The sequence below is a fragment of the Martes martes genome (genome assembly GCF_963455335.1).
Source record: "Martes martes genome assembly, chromosome: 6".
Lineage (NCBI taxonomy): Eukaryota > Metazoa > Chordata > Mammalia > Carnivora > Mustelidae > Martes > Martes martes.
This window is the reverse complement of record NC_137893.1, coordinates 118,490-141,243: the sequence shown is the minus strand read 5'-3', so window position 1 is coordinate 141,243 and position 22,754 is coordinate 118,490. Positions and strand designations below refer to the sequence as shown.

The following is a 22,754-nucleotide window of genomic DNA, read 5'->3' as shown; positions in this document are numbered from 1 at the left end:
CCGCTGGGTTTTCAGAGGCTCCTGCGTGGGTCAGGTGCACCTGGCCGTGTTGTTCCTCCACTCCCCAGGGCGCACCGAGTGTCCTGACTCTGGAGGGCTGAGGACAGCCACGCATGAGTGGGTCCCGCACCTGCCCGTCCAGGCTCACGTGGGTCCCTTAAGGGTTCCTTTGTTTGACTGTGCCTCCCTGCGACCAGGGGACCTGCCAGTGTGTGCAGACCTGGGAAGCCGGACCTCTGAGTCTGTTCCTGTCCTGTTTGCTGGTGCTCTCCTCGCCCTTTGTGGGGTTCCGCGTGCCCATGGGGCAGTCGCCCTGGCGAGGCCCTGGCCAAAGCTGAGTTGAGGTTGGCTCTGGCTGCAGCTAGCAACAGTGGTAGTTTTGTTCCGTTTTAATGTCATTTTGTGTCACTGCCAGTAAGCCCCAGTTAGTGGACCTTCCTTGGCCTGGGAGGGACACCAGTCCGTGGAGCTGTTTACTGTTCCGTATTTCCCGGGCGGCTTTGGAACACTGGAACTGGTCTTTCTGGTTTCTGGGTCCCCATCAGATGCTCCCTCACCTGAGCGGGTGTCTGGCAGGGTCCAGCTCTTCCTCGTCGTTACGCCAAAGCCCCTAACTACTCCTAGAACACGTCTTTATTAATTTTATTAGTAAGTTCGAGGGGCGAACTTGTAAGGCCACACCTGTTATGCACATGGAACCAGTCTGTGCTCGCTGGGGACTCTGAGCCTGGGGCCAGGCCCAGCCTTCCGCCGTGACAATTGGGGCTCTCCAGGTGTCCCCTCAGTGTCACTTCTCTGGGAAAGGACAGCTGATACGGGGTTTCTTTGCTGGAAGATACCCTCGGAGTTTCAGGTCAGCCTTACAGCCTGCGAACATGCTCTGCTCCCCGCTCACCCCCGTTCGCGTAAAGCTGGGGTTTTCTCTGTTCTCTGAGTGACGGGGAATTGATCTTGGTCATCAAGCCCCCACGAGCCCATCTCTCCACTTGGTTTTCCATGCATCTCCAGCCGGGCTGGTGTAACCCTCTTCCTTAGCAGACTCGAGGAGGAGAGGTGTGGTCTGTTCTCGGAAACCTTACATTATAATTGGGAAAGTAAAATCACAAGGCAGCCGCGGCTGAGAAGTGCTGTTTCCTGTCTCCCAGACGTGGAGAAGCACAGGGAAACACCTCGGACCTGCCAGTTGCCCCTGACATGAGTTCCTCACTGGGACCGCATGTGGCAGTTGCCGAGTCCGAGTGAACCGGCCGAGCCTCGGGCCCCAGCACCAGCACTACCTGTGCCTCTGCGTGCCGCGTGTCCCTTGGTCTCCCAGGCCCTTCTGCCCTTGCGCAGAGCCGGGGAGGGGAGGGGGCGCCTGGGTGGCTCCATCAGTTGGGTGTCTGACTCTTGATTTTGGCTCACGTGGTGGTCTCGGGGTTGTGAGATCGAGCCCTGTGTTGGGTTCCATGCTGGGTGTGGAGTCTGCTTGGGATTCTCCGTCTCCCTCTGCCCCTCCTTCCCTTCCAAAAAAAAAAAAAAAAAAGGGAGTATGTGGGAGTTGGAGGGGGGGTAGAAAGTCATGTTTAGGAAACTGGATTAATGGCCATACAGTTTCTTGAACTAAAAGTTCCAGAAGCTCTGGTGATGTCACCCCTTCCTGTGTCCCCAGGGCAGCGCAACTGGGCTTGAGACCAGAGTCTCGCGTTGGTTGTTTTGCCTGCTCTGACGTGCTACGTGTTCGCCCCTCGAGGCGGGGGCCGTGAAGGCGTCAGTTACTTGTGAGATGAGGCACAGCGTGATCCGTGCAACTCACCTGAGCCTGAAGGAGGCAGGCCGTGTATTCGGAAGTCAGGGGAACCAATGGGGCCTGCAGGGGCCCCGTGGCAGCCACTCACTTAGCCCGAGCTGGACAAATTTCCTCGCTGGGACCGCGGGACCTGACAGGGCCCCTGGGGATGGTGTTCTCAGCCGAGGCAGCACATTCTGATGTCTTCTAGGGTTGGTTATTTTCCAAGAGCAGACGTCCTAGTTCCCATCGGTCGGTGAGCGGTGTGGCGTGCGTCGCTGTCCGAGCTGTCCCCAGGACACCTGTGCAGGTAGCACAGCTTGATCTTTCCTCCGCTCTGTCCTCGCAGCACGCGTGACTTCGTATTTCAAGCGGTTGGAGAGCTTTGGTTTTGGAGGACATGAGTAGGTCATGTTCCAGAGGAAGGTCTGACTTTATTTCTCTGTCCTTCAGTTCCTGTGGGCAGGACCCACACGGTTGCAGGGCCTGGGCAGCTCATTAGTACCAGGTGGGACGGCTGAGCCCCGCAGAAGGTACACAATGGCTCACGGTCCCTTGGCGGGGACGGGGGAGCCTGCCGGCTTTGGAGCCCGTCCACTGTGTGGCCATCGCTGTGGCAGCTTCCCGCCAAACGAGCACTCACTGTGAGCGCACCCCACCTGCACACGTAATGGACAGCAGGGTCTCCTTCTAGAACGGAAGCTGGCACAGCACAGCTGTCAGGAGTGTGCCCTGTTCTCACCAGCACGTGCCTCGGCCTGGGCGCACTGTGGCCTCTGGCGTGTGTGGACTCGGCTTGGGCTGTGTCGCACCGCACGTACACAGGAAGACCGTGATTGTGTCCTTGTACGTAAGCATCGTGCTGTGAGGTCCGGTCAACCCATTCCCCTGGTAAAGACCCTGAGGCCATGCGTCTGTAGGGCAGCAGCAGCAGCCGACAGACGAGGAAATACACCATATGGCAGGTTCCGGTATTTAAGCAGCACACTCGCTCATTGAGTAGGAATCGGAACTCTGACTCCGTCGGACTGTCCTGGGGTGCAGGGAAAGAAGGGCTTTCGTCCCAGGAGGGTGGGTTCAGCGGGAGTGTGTCTGTGGTGAGCAGCAGGCCTCCTGGGATGGGAGGGCGTTCCTGTCCCCTCTTCCTCCTCCTCCAGGCATTTGCCCCTGGCCTGGGATGTAATGGATCTGAGCTGATACTAGGGTAAGGACAGGAGTGCCTTAGAAGGGAGCAAAGAAATTAGATGGGTTCATCGTGCAGCTTGGAGACTGAAGAGGTGGTTCTGGTCACAGCTGGGACTCCCCTGCGTGTGGGGGTGGGGGGCTTGGACAGCAAAGTGACAGGCAACGGCTCCAGGGGCCACATATTGCAGCCCAAATAGGTCACGGGTAGGGACAGAGTGAGTCTGGCAGGGGACCCAGCACAAGGGTGTGGGGGCTGCTGCTCGTGGGACGGAAGGTGAGATGTGTCCAGGAGGCGGCTTGGCAAGGTTCAGGGAACGCCTACAGGCCGGGGTGGACGACTCAGGTGTGGGGATCCCATTTTCCTGGTTTGGGTGTCAGGTGAGACGTAAAGAGCTCAGTTTGGGGAGGGTCCCACGTGCAATGTGTGTTCACACGGTGGGACCTACAAGTCTGAAGCTTGGGGAGAGTTAGCGTTGGAGGTGAATTTGGAAACGTGAGCCCATTGGGTTGTATCAACACAGGGAGAAGAAAGAGGTGTAGCAAAAGGATGTCAGCTAGGGGTCCTGAAAACACCTTCCTGAAGGACGGGTGAGAGCTTGGAGAGGAGATGGGTGGGCAGAGTGCCCAGGCACGGGAGTGCCATCCGGAGAAGGGTTGAGGACGTGTGCTGGACTTGACCCTGGAACGGCTTCTGAAGATGGTGGCGGGATGGGGGGAAGGTGCTGGGGCTGCAGAGAGTGAGACACCCTTGGGGCGTGTGGGGAAGGAGGGGGACGGGGCTGTTCACGGGGTGACAGTGTGTGCATGGGGGGCACCCGCGGGAGGAGAAGGAAGTTTCCCTCTTCAGTACCACCTGCCGTGTGTGCCATCTGTCCGGCTCACATAGCATTTCCTGACCCCTCACGGCAGCAGAGAAGCCCTGAGGATAGAAGAGTCAACCTCGAAAGTTGGGACCCTAAGGGAGGTGATTATGTTTGAAAAATGAACTTATCAACACATCCAGCCCTTTAAGACTCTGACTTTTTTTATGGTTTAATGTGTTTTTCTTGATTTAAAGTTTATTTTTAGCACCTCATCATTAAAACTGTACTAGAGGTTCCCAAAATGCCCATGTCTGTTGGTGGAATGATCCTCAATGAACAGGCTTTGCAAACCCTCCAGCAGAGACTCCGTGAGTAGAAGGAAGGCAAGTGCTGGCTGGTCTCAGGGTTGTGGCCCGTCTGTTTAAAGTGCTCACCTGCCAGCGCGCGTGTTTATTTTTGTCATGCCCAGAATTGCTGGTATACATGGGATATAATTTTAAGGATTCTTGAAATGAGAGTGTATGAACTGGAACAGGAAAAAAAATACATCTTTATTTTAAGCACCTTCTCACTTAAATCCTTCCTTTTATTTACATCGGAGCCCGCAGATCCTAGTAATGATAGCAGCAGCTGTGGGTGTGTCACCAGTGAGGGTCACGGAGGGTCCGATGGCACCTTATAGCGGAGAAACCTGTGTGTCCTTGCCTGTCACCCTCGTCTCCAGATGAGTTCCTACACTCCCTGCTCTCACTTGGTCATTTGAAGATACACAAAGAAGTGGGTAAATTCCTAGATCATAAATTCAGGTTATTTTTTAAAGTTAATTAATTTTTAAGATTTTATTTATTTAATTGACAGAGATGCAGCGAGAGAGGGAACATAAGCCATAAGCAGGCGGAGTAGGAGAGGGAGAAGCAGGCTTCCCACCGAGCAGGGAGCCTGATGCAGGGTTTGATCCCAGGACCCCGGGATCGTGACCTGAGCCAAAGGCAGACACTTAACGACTGAGCCACCCAGGCGCCTCAAATTTAGGTTATTTTTAAAACTGTACTTCATTATAATTAATTCTTCAAGCTTCTAAGTTATTCTGAGAAGGAATCTGTACGTTTCACCAGACTGCCAAAAATATGATACGAAAATGTTGAGACCCTTGGCTGAGGAGACAAAGGGTGCTGGGACTGCCCTCAGGGGTGGGAGACTGAGGTCGTCTGGATGGATTTTCCTGTTGAAGACTAATAACCCCCCCCCCAAAAAAAGTATTAAAAAGATAGATCTGAAAGTATCGGATGGCTAAAATGGTCATAAAAAATTACTGAGTCAAGACTGTAGGACACAGAAGTCCGGGAAGGGCAGCCAAGCATTGGGAACCACTTTTGCTCCAGCATATATACCTGGTAAGAAAGGAGAAAACGTAATTGGCCACAGTCAGGAGTAGACGAAATGTCCCACAGACCCTGCCAAGAGCACAGGGGTCACGTGCCCCAGGCAACTTGGTACACAGACAAGTTCAGCAGCTTAGACAGAGTGGACTAGATCTGCCCAAAGCACAAATGACTGTAACACGTTATCTAATGGGTTAGACAGCCCCTTAACTGTTCAGAAAATTTCATTCATAGTTTTTAAAACTCTGCAAAATACACCTGTAACCCAGTTGGTTTCATTGGGTCATTTATCAGCATTCAAAGAATGCACGCCAGTTCATCTCATTATCTTCCAGAAAATATAAGAAGATGGAATACTTCCCAACAAGACCAGATTTACGCTGATACCAAAGCCAGATAAATGAATTACAAAAAAAAAAAAGAACCCGTCAGGCCAGTGTCCCACAGGAACACAGACACAGACATCCTTGACAAAACGTGGCAGACCAAAGCAAGCAGCGTGTAAAAAGAAGTGTTTCACCACGGCCGCGTGGGGTTGTTTACTGCCGAGATGCGTGGCTGACTCAGAATGCAAACACCTGTCTGTGTAATTCCCTCCTGGCTAGTGAGGAGGAGTCACGTGGCCCTACCAAGTGTTCAGAAAAATCATTTCACGAAGCTCAGTACCCGTTTGTGATAAAACCTCAAAGAGCAGGAATAGAGGCCCTTCTCCGGCCCGATGAGGCGCATCTGCACAGTGCCCTGCGGTCGACGCCGTGCGAACCGGTGGCAGGCCACAGGCCTCCCCCTGAGGCGGCAGCGACGGCTGGGACCTGGACATCTGCCCGTACCACCCCACTCGAGAGCCCAGAGCCGGCAGGTGTGGCCTGTGCCCCGAGGCAGGGAAAGGAACTAACAGGCATTCGGATCACTGAGGGACAGAAAGACGGTCCCAGTTTGCAGATGACATGATTCTGTACACAGAGAATCCCAAGGAATCCATCAAAAAATCCTAGAGCTAGTGGGAGTTCAGGTTCAGCAAGATCTCAGGCTAAAGACCAACATAAAAACAAACAAAAAATTGCATCTCTGTATGCTAAAATTGAAAAGATAACACCACTTAAACTGTTCCATAAAAGTGAATTACCGAGGTATAACCCTAACAGACTCAATAGGATCTGTGTGCCGAGAATTGCAAAATGCTGGTGAAAGAGGTCCGAAGAGGCTCAAGTTTTTGGCGAGGCGGACGCCCCATGCTCGTGGGCTACACGTCTGTGCACAGTGGAGGGGTCCGTTCTCCCCAGTGGATTCCTGGCAGAATCCCAGCAAGGTTTTTTGTTGTTATCGACACAAGATTATTCTAGAATTTATATGGAAGAGAACAAAATAGAGCCAAAGCAGTCCTGAAAAGGAAGAACAGTGTGGGAGGAGTGTAGCTTGTTAACGTGGCTGCTGATACAGCTCGTCGTGTGACTGCTCCCGTCAGGACTGCGGATTGGCCGAGGGGCGGGTGCACGGGTCAGGGAACCGAGCCGCAGGACGTCACGGCGACCGCCGCCCGCTTCTGGCGGAGCTGAGCCCTCGGCGGCGGGGCGCTGGAGCAGTGGCACAGCCACAGACAAGGAGTCGTGACCTTCGCCTCGCTGTTCCTGCGAGAGGTGAGCTCAAGTAGGACACCGAGCCAGATGCAGCATGTGCCGCTGTGGAACTCCTGGGTGAAAAGTAGAAAACTTTGGAATCTGGGGCTAGGCAGAGAGTTCTCAGGTTTCACGTCAAAAGTGTGATCCTTAGGAGAAAAAAAGCAGTAAGTTGGGCTTCGTCAGAATTAAAAACATTTGGTCTGTAAAAAATGAGGAAATGACAAGCTGCCGAACGGGAGAAAATATGCGGCAACACAAGTCTGACGAAGGTCCTGTAAGTAGAAAACATAAGGAGTCTCAAAACTCGGTAGTAAAAACCAGTCCACTTAGAAAGTGGGCAAAGACATAAATAGACGTTTCACCAGGAAGGATGTTTGCCTTGTCGCGCGCTCATTACAGCGGCGGCGGGGGCCGCAGAGCGGGTCGCCCGATAGCCAGAGCGGCGCGCCGATGGCAGCAAGCCCTGCGGGGAGGATGGGGTGCTCGCGCGCCGGGGGGGGCTTGGGGAGGGTGCGTGAGCCCCTGAGCCCCTGAGCACGCACGTACCGCGTGCCTCAGCAGCTCCCCCCGCGGTGTGTGTCCCACAGACGTGGGGCTTCTGCCCACACCGGACCCGGCCGTGAGCGTTCCCCGCAGCCGCACGTGTGACGGCAGGGGCTGGGAACAGGAACGATGTCTTCAGCGAGGGAAACGCTCGAGGCCAGTGGGGCCGGCCGCGAGAGGCAGGGCCCGACACGCCCGCTGCATGAGCGGATCTCGAGGGACTGTGCGGAGTGACGCGCTCTGAGTGTCGTGCTGGGGAGATGGGGGGGGGCGGCAGGGCTGCCCCCCCCCAGGCTCCGCACGACGGAGGCTCCGTATCTGACGGTGGTGGTGGTGGTCGTGCAGGCGACATCTGTGACAGCACACACACGTCCACGCGTGTGGACAGGCCCGTCTCCTGGTCTGGATGCCGCACTGTGGCAGGGAGGGTCGAGCACTGTGGGTGATGAGGGGGCGTCCGTGGGGCCTGTGGCACGGCCTCTGCAGCTTCTTGCGAACCGGTCATCATTGCGAAATCAAAGTCCCAGACCTGCCGGGTACTGCCTCCCAGACACACTCCCAAGACGGAGGGAGACAAGGATAGAGGTGAACTGGGCACCCACCCTGAGAAACTAGTGTGACAGGATGAGAAAAAGTAGACTTCGAGTGGGGATGCGTCCTAGAGAGGAGGGGGTGGTCAGCACCGGGAGCGTGTCAGGACTCTGGGCCAGTCCACGGGGCAGCCTCAGAAGCACGTGAAATGGAGACTTAGAGGACGGCAGAGAGAAACGCTCCGGGGCAGACCTGAGAACCAGGCCAGCGCACTGGGGCCCTGTGGGCCAGACCCCGCCTGCAGCTTGTGCTCATACCATCCTGCGAGCTAAGAGTGGTTTTTACGTGTTTGAAGAACATTCAACAGAGACCTATACAAGGCCAACAAAGCCTGGCGTATTAACTGTCTTGGCCCTTTACAGAAAAAGTTGATTGAGTCCTGCTTTAACCCATTTCTCTGCAGAGCACGGAGCCAGCAGAGGGAAAGTCACCAAGGGTCAGACGCTGAGAATACAGTGAACACACGCCCTCCTGGCCCCTCTGGCTCCCAGAGTCGCAGGACACGACGCTCAGAGATGGCTGACGTGGACCGTGCAACCGTCCTAGAGCCCCAGCTGGTCTCAGACCATTGAGGCCATCCTTCTGCTTTCTGACGACAGTAGGAATGATCTGAAAATCAACAAGAACACAAAAAGTAAAACTCACAGTCACTTGAATATTAAATAGTATATGTCTAACTCACGTACAAATAGAAATCACAGTAGACATTATGAAATAATTTGAATGGCAGTGAAAATAGTCATACTGAAATGAGCAGATGAAGCCAAAAGCTGTTCTTAGAAGGAAACTTACAGCATTAAAATGAATATGTTTGAAAAGGAAGCCCAGAGCCTGTGGTGTGAGTAGATGTCTCTGTAATTAGAAACGAGCAGGTCAAACCCAAAGAGGACGGTAGGAAGGAGACAGTTAATGAGCAAGAATCAGTGACTAAGTGGCCCATGGGAGGAAGGAGTAGAGGGGCACCCCTGTAGCACCCGTGGGCGCTGACGGCCGCCAGAGCGGGCGCCTGCGTGGCTGAGTCCATTAAGGGTCCACGTCCTGGTTCTGGCTCAGCTCAGGAGGAGTGGGGTCAGCGCGCGGTCGGCTTGAGGTTCTCGGTCTCCCTCTGCCTTTCTCCCCCTCGCTCTCTGGGGTAGAGAAAAATCTTTTTTAAAAGAGATAATCAAGAGGATATTGGGAACAACACTATACCAGTAAATTTGGGAAGTTGGTAAAATGAACAAACTCCTTGAAAAACCCACCGTAGGTATGCCTGGGTGGCTCAGTCGGTGATCCCAGGGTGCTGGGATCGAGTCCCGCATCGGGCTCTCTGCTCAGCGGGGAGCCTGCTTCCTCCTCTCTCTGCCTGCCGCTCTGCCTGCTTGTGCTTTCTCTCTCTCTCTCTCTCCGACAAATAAATAAATAAAATCTTAAAAAAAGAAAAAAAAAAAACCCACCGTAGTAAGACTGGAGTGCGATGATCGAGAGTCTGAATGGTTCTGCATCTCCTAAGGACTGTGAAGGGAACCGCAGATCCCACCGGCTCCCGGCCAGCGTCCCCGAACCTCAGGAGGAAGCGCCACGAGGGTCGTTAGTCTACCTTGTCTTAACAGGCCCTGCAAAACCGGGGGACCAAAGACACGAGAACACATGAAAATTACAGGCCATTCTGTTTCATGAAAATAAATTCAAAGGTTCCAGACAAGAATTAGCAGACAATCTGGCTATACATAAACTTGATACAAAGTTAACGTTTGAAAACCAGCGTGATTCACTATAACGCAATAAATAAGAAAAAGCACATGTTTTTGTTAGTAGATGTGGGAAAACTCTATGGTTCAATTCAGTACTTGTTCATGATAAAATCTCTCAGTAAGTCAGACTAGAAGGCAGCTTCCTTAATGTAGCAAAGATTAAATTTATAGTAGAAATCAGACTTCATGGTGAAATACTGAAAGGGTTTTTTTCCTGTCTAGTGGGAGCGAGTCGGGGGTACCTTCTTTTAGCACTTTGGTTAAACTGGGAGCCTTGGCAAGAAAAGGAGTCTGAGGAAAGAAATATAAAGTGTAGAGTTTAAAAGAAATAAAACTTAACCATCTCTGACAGATGGCATGATTATATAAATGGAAAATCATTTCTACAGATCAGCCCTTAGAATTAGGAACCAAATTTAACAGGTGCTAGATACAGAGTCGGCGTATACAACCCACATGAATGCGGTAAAACAAAGCAAGTAAAAATAACCACCCAGGTTTTTTTTTGTTTTTTTTTTTTTTTATTTGACAGGCAGAGATCACAAGCAGGCAGAGAGGCAGGCAGAGAGAGAGGGGGCAGCTCAGCAGGCTCCCCGCTGAGCAGAGAGCCCGATGCGGGACTTGATCCCAGGACCCCGGGATCATGACCTGAGCCGAAGGCAGAGGCTTTAACCCACTGAGCCACCCAGGTGCCCCCCCCCGTTTTTTTTACATTTACACTAACATCAAAGAAAGAACATGAAATAGCAAAAAACAAAAGCCATACAAAATGTCTACATTGACAGGCACATTTCTGAAAGATCCTAACGTGAGACTCCTCGTATAAAGGCATCTGTGACCCCCAGAGTCAGCACAGAACCCAGGAGTTCCGCGTGGGTGGCAGCGTGCGCTGGGACAGTAAGGACAGCCCCCCTGCTCACTGTGTGGCAAACCTCCCAAGCGGTGTCCCCAGAAGAAGCTGGATACAGCAGTGCACACTGCCTGATTCCTTCTCGTAAATTCACGAGCCTGCAAAGCCAGTCAGTTTGAGCCTTTGGCTAGTGCTCACCGCTCCGGGCCAGGGAGGGTGCCGGGGAGGCCAGCGCAGCTTTCTGGGCGTGGCAGCGCGTGCTTTGTGGCCTCAGTGTAGGCTGCACTGTTGGTAAAAATGCACAAGGTACATGTGGGATCCATGCTCGGGGCGGGGGGTTTGTTTATAATTTATTATAAAACAGACACAGGTGTAGAAGGGGTGGGCACAAAGCATGAACAAGAATTGTTTCTGTTACAGAAAAATCTACCAAGTTACAGAAGCGCCCCCAGCACATGGAGAAAATACGTAACGTCTGTGTCTGGGCACCTTTCCCATAGGCTGCTCTGACATTGTATGGTCACCATGGTCTGAGCACTGGGGTGAGAGCCCGTGGTGATGGGGCTGCGGTGGGGAAGCTCGGGGCTGCTTGAAGTTTGCAAGGAGGAAGTAGCAAAGATGGGACATTCTAGACTCCGGTTATCCTGTGGCGCGTTGTCCAGACTGGAGGGCTGAGCCACATGTGGCCCCGAGCCCCTGAAATGTGGCTAGGGTATCTGAGAAACTGAGTATTTGATTTTGGTTCATTTAAAATCAGATACCACACATGGCTCCTGACTCCTGGCTAGGACTGTGCGGGTCTAGACAGACAGTGACAGCACGTGCGTGGGCGGGGAAGTGTGAGAGCTCGATGCACAGTGAGACGGCGGACAGTGCTGCAGGGCAGCGGCAGGGGAGCAGCAGCCGGCACGGGCCTCACCCGGAGGCACCTGCAGAGCAGAGGGGGTGAAGACACCCACTTCCAACTACCGGGCGTCCCCTCAGCCCCACAGACCTGTTCGTGGTTGCTCTTTCTGGGAGAATGTAAAAAGCTGTGCCGGACAGCAGACACTTTCATTAGACCTTAGATTGAGGCTCCTGGGGGCTCTGTCAGTGAAGCGTCTGCCTTTGGCTCAGGTCATGATCCCGGGGTCCTGGGATCGAGCCCCATGTCTGGCTCCCTGCTCAGTGGGGAGTCTGCTTTTCCCTCTCCCTCTGCCGCTCCCCCTCCTTGTGCTTGCTTGATCTCAGATAGTTAAAATCTTTAAAAAAAAAAAAAAGTCACACAGAGCCTTTAGTTAACTCTGGGGTAATTGTAGCTCGTGATAACTTTTTTAAAATGATGATCAGTTTTATTTTAATAAGCAAAGTGAATCCTTACTTAAAAAGGGGATGAAACGTCTGTGACTTCTTCCACAGTTTATTTTGGGTTTGTAAACTATACTGGATGTGCGGTGACATTTAAAATAGCCACTGTGTAATTAGAGCAGCATCGGCCAAGCAGACACCGAGGGACTCGGTAGACACGAGCTCGGTTACCCATTCACGTGGGTGCATCAGCCTGGGCCCCGCATCCCAGAAGCGGACGTGGCTCCATCCGGGCACGGAGAGAGCGTGTGACGTCACAACAAGAAGAAATACTTTATATTCGTATGACTTAATTTGTAAAAAGTTACCCAGTCATCAGCCCTGTGAGATAATTAACACTTTTATTAGGACAACTGAGTGCTTCTTAAGCATACGATGCCTCGCCGGTGTCTCAGACCGTCCTCTCTCAGCCTCTTTCCTTGGCTGTGTGCTGACCTTGCGGTGTTTCCTGGTGGACCGTGGCTCTGACCTGTGGAGGGGCAGTTCTGAGTTGCACACACAGGCCCGGGCGTGCATCTGGGGTGTGCACAGTAGCTGTGTGCGAGCGTGCACACTCGTGCTGCGGCTCCCCTCCCGCGGCCGCGGGGTTCCCCGAGGGCCTGGGGGCACAGCACACGTGGCTGCCTCCTGCCCCGCGCGCGTAACTCCTGTCTGTTCTCCGTCTGCGCCCCACAGCTTGACTACATCGACCCCCGAGCCGTGCAGCTTGGCTCCCTCCTGGTCCGCGGCCTCACCACTCTGGCCTTGGTCAACAGCGCGTGCGGCTTCCCCTGGAGGACGAGTGACTTCATGCCCTGGAACGTGTTTGACGGGAAGCTCTTCCATCAGAAGTACCTGCAGGCGGAGAAGGGGCACAGCGTGGAGGCTCTCGTGGAGCAGAACGTGAGTCCGCGGTTTCTTCGCGTTCGGAGACGATGGCTTTGAGGTCAGGCGCTCAGAGGAGCCCTAGAGCTCCGAGGCCTTGGCCAGACATGGGTTCTGTGCGTCCTGGTGGCCGCTCTCCTGGGGAGAGCAGACGTCCTTCCCAGAGACCTCCCAGTGGAGGAGGCACGTGTTCCCAGGCTTGGACATTCTACGGTTTACACCCGCTGCGGGGTGCGTGGCTGCGGCTACCGTGCTTGGGATAGAGGCTCATTCCAGAAAGGCAGGAACACGGGCGGAGAGGCCTGAGGCTTCAGCGTCATCAGATCCCATACCTTCTCCCAGAATACTGCCAGGGGGCTTGAGTAGCCAAACTCCCGCTGAGGGACGGCAGGGAGCGCCCCGCCCGGTCCAGCGCGGCCCCCTCCTCGCGGCCTTTCTCTGCTGGCTTCTCGAATCAAGGACTGTTCCCCCAGAGGGGTCCTTGCAGACATCAGACTAGCTCAGTAGGAATAACTGTATTCACTTGAAAACATTCCCCGGGGCTGCGGGTTCAGCTGGGGATGTGGGCTCTGTGATGGCCGGCTGTGTGCGCGCGAGTGCTCCGTGATTCCTGGGAGGTCTCCGAGGAGGGCCCCGCCAGGCTCCCAGGGAGCATGTTACAGTGGCTGCAGGCAGGTGTGGGACCCTGCGGCCCGCCGAGCGGTCACCGTCCCCATGAGGTTAGCGTGTGCTGTGCTTCACATTGGATACAGGGCATCTGGGGCGATGCTGCCATCCCTGTGCCTCTCCCAGACTAACAACCAGGGTGTCCTTCGGGATTTGGAAGCCACTAGTATTGTGTGCAGGCACCTGCAGGTCGTGAGGGAGGGTGTGCTCGGACTGGGCTCGTCACCGTGTGCGGAAGTGGGGAAGGGTCAGAGCGGACAGCAGCCACCGCCTGCAGAGCCCCAGCTGTGGTTCCCGTGTCTGGTGTGCTGGCCACACACAGGGTGACCACAGGTTCGGGCAGGTGGGGCCCCGTGTCAGCAGTAAATGAGGCGGTGGATTACTTCCCTGGGGACTCGGGAGAGTGTCTGTTTTCTGAGAACCTCTTGTCAAGTCTCAGTGTCGAAAGAAATGCTCCCCCGTGTCCTTGGACACCGTGGCCACTGTTGTGTCTCCTGAGTGTGTGTATTGGCCTGACACGGCTCACGCCGTCTGCTCTGTTGCAGAGGTCCCGGCTGACCAAGTTCCACGCTCTGAAGTCGGTCGTGTGCAAGGCGTGCGTGAAGGAGAACAGACGTATCGTCAGCAGGCAGCACGGGCGCTCCCAGCAGCCAGGTGGGCGTCGCGCAGGCCTCAGCCCCGCCAGGGTGGGCCTTGCGGTGCGGGGCGCCGGCAGCCGGCCCGTGAGACTGGGGGAGACGCTCGGCGCTCCCCTGCAGTTTCCCTTCTGGTCCCTTCAGGAAAGGCGTCTCCCAGAAGACGCACCTGCTCTCCCCGTGACTCACAGCTCCCCTGTGGCCTGCACTGCCCCCGGCGCTCCCCACAGCCAGAGTTGCTGGTGAGGTGCTGGTTTATGTGACCAGAGTTCTTGTTCTTCGCGGAATGACCCTTGGCGTGTAAAGAAAGCAAGCGGAACGGAACAGAAACCACCTCGATTCTGTCAGGAGAACGAATGTGGACCGATAACGCGTTTCTGCAGCCGTGGCTGTGCTCGCTGTAGTGACCTGCGCAGTGTGTGTCCTCCCTGTCCAGACCCCTCAGTCTGAACGTGGCTTCCGGCTTCCCCGTCACGTGCGCTGTGTCCTAAAACAGCAGCACAGTTTGCGAATTAGAAGTCGCCGTGTAGTCCGAGTCGGATAAATGCTGCCGACTGACTTTCCACAAACCCTCCTCTACGGCTTCGCTAGTGAGGAGGCGCTTCTGCTTCCCTTGGCCCCGTTTTCCAGTGTGTTGTTTTAGTCACGTGGTAGGCGAACAGTGTGTCTCACTGACCGGGTGAGTCTCTATTAGCGAAGGTGACTGTCGTGGGGGTCCGCTTGCTGGCGAGTCTGATTATTTCACGTCGTCCTTCGGTTAGGACCCGTGCCTGTCGGTCCAGCAGCTCCGTCTCTCTCCTTGCGGGGGCTCGAGGACTCCCCCCGAGTCCTGCCCCACGGACTGTCTTCTGGGGCTCTGCCGGGCATCGGCTGGGCAGGTCTCGTTCTGAGGGGCTTTGTGTCCGGTGCCGTGCGCGGGGCCTGCCTGAAGGAAGGAGAGGGGCTTCCTCCCTGTTGCCCGGGAGTCCCAGACTCCCGTCTTGTCTTACCCTTTCGTGCACCCTCTAGCTTTCTCCTGCCAGCTGAGGAGAGGCCAGATTTGAGAGACCCCCAAGCAAGAGCTCATTCCTTCCAAAACAGATGTGCGGCGTTCTGCCTTCGTTGCCTGACGCCACCCGGCCGGCGGCCCGTCCTGCGTGCTCAGTGTCTTGGGCTCCCTGGCGGAAGCCGCAGGTAGCGCGACGCAGGCCGCTGTCCTCTGGCAGGAGACGCTTAGACTTTCTCATGGTACATTCTAGTCGAGGCAAGTGGTAGGGGGTGTCAGAGCTTAGGAGTTTCAAAGAGGGAACTCGAGGGTGGTTAAGTGGAGAATTGGGGGGAGGGCGCACCTCGGTCCGGCTCTCGTGGTCCCGGGACCCCTGCTCACCCAGAGCCCGAGCACGGGTGGCCCGCAGAGTCGGGCCTGTGCCCCCTGGAGGCAGGGTCAGTCCGAACCGACTACCTGAGGACCTGCTCTGGCCCAGCGTCTGCCAGGCTGCTCGTCTCACCTGCCCGGGGTCTGCCGGGGAATGTGTTTAAATTCAGACTCCACCGCCCTCCGCCCCAGTCCCAGCTGTGGCTCCTCAGTCTGCGTTCTCGCGGGCTTTCCCTGTGACGTAAGGAAACCGGAAGTTTGGGAAGCGCGGACCTGGTGCCACCTTGCTCCTTTCTTAGACGTAACGTGTCGTTGGGCTTAGGTGTGTGGTAGCCTCCTAACGTGCTGATCTCGTGTCCCCACAGGCAGGTGGGGGAGGCAGGGATCCGGCTCCCACAGGACGAGCTCTGGGTACAGCCGGGCAGGCCACGGACAGCACTGGAGGGACCAGGGAGCAGGTAAGAGGCCGGCGGCCGGCGGCTGCTCACGATGACGTCGCGCCTGGGCTGGAGGGCGGCGGCGGATAAGCGCTGCACGTTCTGATCGCGGAGTGAAGTGCAGGCTCCAGGCTCCAGGCTGGTCTGTCCCTGCTCCTTGCCGCTTGGTTTCTGTCAACTCGTTCTTCCATTCAGGACCCTGTTCTTGACAGTCTACTCAGAGAAAGGCTCTCGTGAAGCTGTCACGCACACGCGTCCTCTAACGAAGAAAGAGCACGTGAGACGTTCTGTGGCTTGGCTTGTACACGTGGGACCCTTTAGGGGATCCAGGAAATAAAATGAATCCTTCACTTCTTGGGTGTGTAGTACAGATGTCTGCAAAAACTGAATTTAATACGTAATGATTGACATCTTACATACAGAGAAAACCTCACGAGTATTTAAATTCAAAATTCCTTACGGTTTTCAAAGCCCGACTACGGAGAGTTCTGTGTCACGTCAGGTTTGTGATGTTGTCCTTACAAATGCAAACAGACGTTTCATTTGATTTCATTTTCTGCAGGTTCTGAAACGTGTAGAGATCTCAGATTATCCACGTTATTACCTAAAGCGCACGGGTCTTTGTCATGAACCAGAGCGGTGTGTCTCGGCCGGCCTCTGTCGGTGCTCGCTGCACCTCGTCACCGGGGGCGTTGCTGAGGGGAATGCGGGCCTCTCCCGGCCGACTGCCTCTTGTTCTGGCCGAAATCTGGGGGTCAGCTCTCTAGCTCAGTGCCAACTGACTGCCCGTCCCTGGGGGACAGAGAAGAGCTCTGTAAGATTGACCGTTGCTGTAGGTGTCCCTTTCACGTGATGTGCTCTGCAGGGTCCCCCTAGCCCATCCTACCACCCACTGCCTCCTGAAGCTACTAGATGGCCGAGTGGGCATAGTGGCTTCTCCCTTGGCACCTCCAGGCCCAGGGCAGGTACACGGCGACTCCACCCGGACCTCGGAGCGTTGCTGCCGACACAGCGTGTGTGCGACGAGGGCACGTCCCCTCTCCCTTACCTCAGGCATTCTTGAGACTGCTTCTGATGTTGAAGCGACTGCTGGTTATTGAACAAACCTGAGAACGGGGCGCGCAGGGGACACAGAGGGTCTGTCAGCCGACCCGGGGTCAGACCGTGTCAGCCGCCTCCACGGGCTCGCGTCCGCGCGGCAAGCAGGCGGCTGCGAGGGCGGCGCTCGGGGCCTTCACGTTGCATCCACCCGGCGGGCTGCCGACCGCGGGTAGAGCTGGGCCGCGCGAGGACCCGGGGGCCCATGTGGGAAGGGCTCCCCTCCCTGGGCTCCTGGAGGCCCCAGGCGAGCGTGCCTGTGTGGCCCTGCAGCGCCGGCGGTCCGCCTCTGCTGAGGGCCGGTGGGCAGAGTGCAGAATGCCAGCTCCTAACCCCTTACGGTGCCAGGCCCTCCTCCGGCGACGGGGACGGCCCGGACACGTGTGCATGCAGTGGACGTCTCCCCGCGGTCTTCGCGGAGGGGTCCGACGAGGTCCTCCTGAGGGTGGTACGTCCGCAGAGTCCTGGTGAGAGGGAGCAGACGCCTCGCGGGGGTGTGCACGGAAGGCAGGGCCCCAGGGAGCCGCGTGGGGCCGGAAGGGCAGTGGGAGGGAGGCTCGCGGGCGGTGAGGTCGGGCGGACGGCGGAGGAGCGGCGCTTCCGGGGCCTCACAGCCTTGGTCAGAGCCCCAGAGGTCGCTCCAGATGAGTGGCTGCATGGGTCCGTTCTGGGTGCGTTTCCCGTGGCCGCCGGCCTGCCCTGCGGAGCTCAGAGCCTGCACACCTTCCCTACAAAGCTCCTGTTCACTAATGCTCACAGGGTCGGAATCAGGCACCGGTACCGTTTGAAGTTCAAGCGTGCGCTGGGCCGGGAGCAGAGTGGGGGTCCAGCCCCATGTGCCCAGATAGCCCGCGTGTAGGTAGCAGGAGCCCGGGTCCCTGTGCAGCTGTGGTGTCGGACTCCTGCGACCCTGGCCCTCCAGTGAGGGTTAGAGCGCACCTGCCCGGCTCGGGTAAGCAGGGTGCGGGCAGGCCCGCTGGACACGTTTCAGGCAGCTTGGCATGGCAGGGCGTGCACAGTCCTCCCTGCGTGCCAGGTCTCCGCGGTGGCACCTCTCCGCGCTGTCACTGGTGTGGTGGGAAATGGTGACATTCCTCTTAATCCCCTTTGGCCTGGACTTGCCTCCTTTCTTTCCTGCTGGGTCTCAGGAAGTCAGGAAAGTTGAGACCGTACGAAGTCACGGTGAGAAGGGCTGCAAGGGCAGCCTGGGGACAGGTGGGAGAGAGGCCCTGAGTCTCGGGGCAGATGAGCACAGCAGCTGTGGCCCGTGACCTTGCACGCGCACGCTTCCCCTGAGACGCTCCCTGGCCTGTGCTCCCTGCCGTGTCCTCAGCAGGCAGCCTGGGCAGGCTTTGGTGTCCTACCGGCTGAGTCCCGGGGTTCCAGGCAAGCCGGGTGCAGTTGCCCTACTCTGAGTCCTGGGATTTGAGTCTCTCCGAGCTGTTGGAGGGCGTCTTCCTGTCCCTCCTCATCCCCAGAGGAAGCTGCGGTGGCTTCTCACAGGCAGGACCCACTGCTCACCAGTGTCCTGACCTGAGCGCACGTCAGAGCCTGCAGTCGTCCCCCCCACGCACATGAGTGACCACCCGGATTTCCGGGAGCGTTTGCAACGCTCAAGGATGTTTGTCAGACGGGGTCCGAGGCCTGGAGAAGCCCGTCTTCCCTCTTCTGTGGTGACACAGAAACAAGGAGATCGTAACAGACGCGGCGAGAGGCTGAAGCCGCCCCAGGGGCCCTGGTTGCAGGAATCTCCTCCTCAGGGCTAGGACCGCAGCGGCCACGCGGAAGACCCGGGATGCTGGTGCAGGAGGGCTCGGGGCTGAAACACACGCCCTGTGAGAACACAGGTCAGAGGCAGAGTTGCATGGGGTGGGTGCTGAGCTAGATCAGATTTCAGAATTTGGGGATGGAATGCTGGCTTCGGGAGCACAGTCCCTGGTGTCATCAGGGAGCGTGTGGTGACAGGTGGCAGTTACACCGTGGCGGGCACAGCAGAGCACACCGAAGTGCTGAAGCCCGTGCCGACCTCCTGAACTGATGTAACATGGTGTCGGCCGCCCCGAGAGTTGGAGCGTGGGGGTGTCTCCCAAGCCTCCCTCAAGGCGGTGTTTCAGCAAAGACAGATGTCTCACGTGGAGAAACCTTCACAAAAATGTTCTTGGTGGTACCAGTGTGTTGTCGAACTTCAGATACTTCTGCGTAAGATACGAGTCACACACACATATAAAGTCTTTTATTAGAGCTGGAACGTCATTTACGGTCAGGGAGCCCTCTTCTTCAGTTTTATCACTGTGATAGAATTAATCACATCCTCTTTGCTGGGCCCACATACTGTTTGCTCACTTAGGTCTACCTTTGAACTCCGGTTTTAGTATTTTTTAGAGATATTCAAGTAGTCCGAGTGGAAAGTTGTCAGTACTTCCTGGACAGAGTTAACAGACAAAATTCTTTATGTAAAATTAAAAATGCCTCCGAATGAGTGTACAGAGTTACCAGGAGACAATCCGGGGGGTGGAGGGGAGGAGCGGCACCCGCCGCAGCAGCGGCCGCCTCTGTGAGCCCACACGGGCCAGGCAGGGAAGCAGGGGGCCTTTGGGGGAGCGGCACCAGCCTCCCTGCGAAACGTTTGCTTCCTGGCCTGGGAACTGGGGAGGGGTCACTGAACCGGCAGAGGTGAGACCCTCCCTGTGGCGGGGAACTTCAAAGCAGCAAGTGAGAACGTCGTCGTAACTTCTTCCTCGCTGTTGGTGAGAAATGATGTGCTAAATTCCACAGTCAGTAGCAAATCTCATTTGCCTGTGATTTCTCCAGATTTTCACTTGTCGGTGGTAATTCTGGAGGAGTGCTGGGCTATTGTAAAACCATCTCTGATCATCTGTGATAACAAGGAGGGGCCTGGAAGCCTCCTTCTGGCCTCGCTGTGACCCGCTCCCGCCATCCAGCCCTTGACCAGAGCCCCTGCCAGGCTCTCATTTGTGGGAGCAGCTGGGCCACAAAGGCTGCCCTCGGCGGGAGAGGGGCGGGCATCCTCAGGCAGCAGAGGCGCGGAAGGCCGTGTCAGGAAAATGTCGTTTTCTGAGTGTGCGAACCACCTCCGTTCTTCCCGGTGGGCGGCTCTCCTCTGGTTCCCCTGACACTCGCTGTGTCGTGGAAGGTGAGGAGTGACCAGCTGCACGGGCAGGGGGCTCTGCACTCAGCTGGGGAAGGAGCCGCACGTTGCTTGCTCCGTCCTTGGCCAAGTGTCCTCCATGAGCCATTTGCACGTGCAGCTCCTTCGCCAGTGTCACTGGCCGCGGAGGCTGTCTGGCTGCCGTGCCAGTGGTTGGAACTGGCATTCAGAGGGGCACTGGGGACATGCTTCCTTCTGCCAGCACAGCCACCTCTTAATTAATTGCTTCCTACTCTAATGGAATAATTGTGCAACAAACTTTAATGGTAGTGGCTGCAACAGAAAAGAGAATAAAAATGCCGTTCTCCAAATACAGTCCACGTTGTTTTGATACCTACTTGGAAATGTGCTGTTTTTTTCTGTTTGAATTTTAGAGAAATGTAATTAACTTAGTTTTGGTTTTCATATCTGTTTGGTGCAGGAAATAGACAATATGAACCTGACCATTGGAGGAGATACTCATCCTCTTCTGGGTAAGTGCACCACTTACATCCCCAGAATAAATCCATTTTATCAAGGATGAAAGTAAAGCATCTGTCTTTGGAACATGTATCTTTCATATCAGTTGCTAACTTTAAAAAAATTCAGATGCTGAATCCTGACATGGGGCTAAGTTAACTTGGTTTGCAAATAAGTTTGCTTCCTCTCAAAAAAGTGTGGAGAGAAGGGGATGGAAGGTCCAGCCTTAAAGCCCTGGGATGCCCTTCTTGAGAGGGAAGCTTTTCAGTGCTTCTCTCGTAGCATATGAAGAGGAGCTCTGTTGGCTTATTTTCAGAGGTTGTGCCTGAGTCTGTGGCCCCAGGCAGCTGTTAACGTCTTCACTCTCATTTCTTTATCTGTGGCTCTAAGGTGTGCTTGATTTTTTTTTTTTTAAGTGAGTTGGAATCTTACTATATCCTGCTTTTTTAAATTTAATGCTAGATTGTAAAGACTGTAAGGATCAGAGACATGATGCACTGTGGCTCTATAATATTCCAAGTGTGGTTTCTAGCTATAAATATAGAGAAAGAGGTAACAGCCTTCTTCTCACCTTCCTGGTGGGAGAGCCAGCTCTGCATGGAGGGCCTAGCCTTGCCTGGGAATCAGAATGGTGTGTGGCCCACGGGTCTGTTCCTGCCAAATCCTCCTTTCCATTTTACTCTGGCCAGGCTCCAGCTCAGAGTTCCTGACAACAGTGCATGAGAGGCGGGCCTGGGTCCCAGCCGACAGACACCTGGCGTTAGACAGGAGGCCTGTAGGGGTGCGTGGGGAGGAGGCACTCATTCATTGTCAGGAAACTTAATTTATGATGCTGCTAATGAGAGGTTCATTCTTGCTCTTTCGAAGCATTGAACAGCTCTTGGTTTTAAAAAATGTTCTAGATATTCCAAGTTTCATGGAAGAATTCTCAAATAACTTAAGGATTGTTTTATTTTTATTGAGTTTTATTGAGCTCAGCCTCTGGGGTATTGACAATGGAAGGAAATCTAGATTTAGGGGATAGAAGACCTGTGTCAGTGGCCTGTCCGGCCCCACACACTGGAGGTTTCCAGCACTTGCAGGTAATGCTCACACGTGTTCCCCAGAAGACACTCACAGTTGTCGCTGTCTGTAGAAACGGAGTAACCCCTGAGCATGCTCACAACCCAGCTCGCGTGTTGTACTTCTTGCATTACCCCAGCAGCTCAAGTCTGCAGAGCTCCTGGCTTTGCCTGGCCTTGGAATCCCGTCTAGTGTTTACCAGAACGGGGTACAGTCTCCAGGTGTTTTAATACATGTAGGTTTTATGTTTGAAACACCCTCACTGCTTCCTGCAAGGCCTTCTGAAACACACTGTGTATCTGGTTACTTTCCATGCAAGTCTTGTAAGACCTACAACCTGATGGCCTAGCTTTACTCATTAATTTTTTTAAGATTTTATTTATTTATTTGACAGAGACAGGGAGAGAGGGAACACGAGCAGGGCGAGTGGGAGAGGGAAAAGCAGGCTTCCCGCTGGGCAGGGAGCCCGATGTGGGGCTCGATCCCAGGACCCTGGATCATGACCTGAGCCGAAGGCAGACACCCAATGACTGAGCCACCCCGGTGCCCCAGTTCCCCAGCTTTAGAAATAGATTTGTTTCATTCCACTCACAGTGTTTCCTGTCTGTCAACATTCTGTTCCTTTCACTTGTGCTCATTTGAGACCACTGTTGCTTCTAGACGTTTCATTTCTTTGCTGCTTATTTTTATAACTTTGAAATAAATTTCTCATCCCTTAGATGAAAAGAGTAGACTGCCGTGAAAATTGTTCTCCCCCTTTATAATACCTGCACTGCAGCTTGTCAGTAAAATGTTTGTTGTCATCAGCAAGCTTAATTAAGTCCTTGAGTTCGTTCAGTCTCTTCCGTTTGAGGAGCCAGTGCTTACGGTAAGTTTCCGTGATCTCGTTGTGTAAGTTAGTCACCTCTGCAGCCTAGTCTGGCTGGGATGAAATGTCCATGTATCAATTTGAAAATGAAAATAAAACAATATATCACTCATAATTAAATATTTCACATTTCTTGGATTATTTGGAAGACACTTCATGATCTAATATATTGGGATCTTTGGGAAGAAGGAGGATGGTGAATTTTGTCAAATACTGTTTCTGCATCTACTGAGATGGTCGTAGGATTTTTTATCCTTCGTTCTGTTAATTTGCTGTGTCATGTTGATTGATCTGCATGTGTTGAACCATTCTTGCTTCCAA

At 54.8% G+C, this 22,754-nt stretch overlaps 1 protein-coding gene across 10 annotated transcripts in view; it reads left to right on the top strand.

Annotated features, from left to right (window-relative positions):
* FAM120B (family with sequence similarity 120 member B) overlaps nucleotides 1–22,754 on the top strand; it is a 90,240-nt gene that overhangs the window by 50,260 nt on the left and 17,226 nt on the right. For 6 of the 10 annotated variants that reach the window (XM_080806293.1, XM_080806288.1, XM_080806287.1 and 3 more), the window contains 4 exons: nucleotides 12,497–12,703; nucleotides 13,897–14,005; nucleotides 15,706–15,798; nucleotides 20,466–20,517. In XM_080806293.1, the coding sequence (XP_080662419.1) occupies nucleotides 12,497–12,703; nucleotides 13,897–14,005; nucleotides 15,706–15,798; nucleotides 20,466–20,517 (461 nt within the window). Of the gene's footprint in view, nucleotides 1–12,496; nucleotides 12,704–13,896; nucleotides 14,006–15,705; nucleotides 15,799–15,972; nucleotides 16,145–20,465; nucleotides 20,518–22,754 lie in introns of those variants that run through there. The other 4 variants (XM_080806291.1, XM_080806290.1, XM_080806289.1 and 1 more) reach the window with 3 other exon arrangements.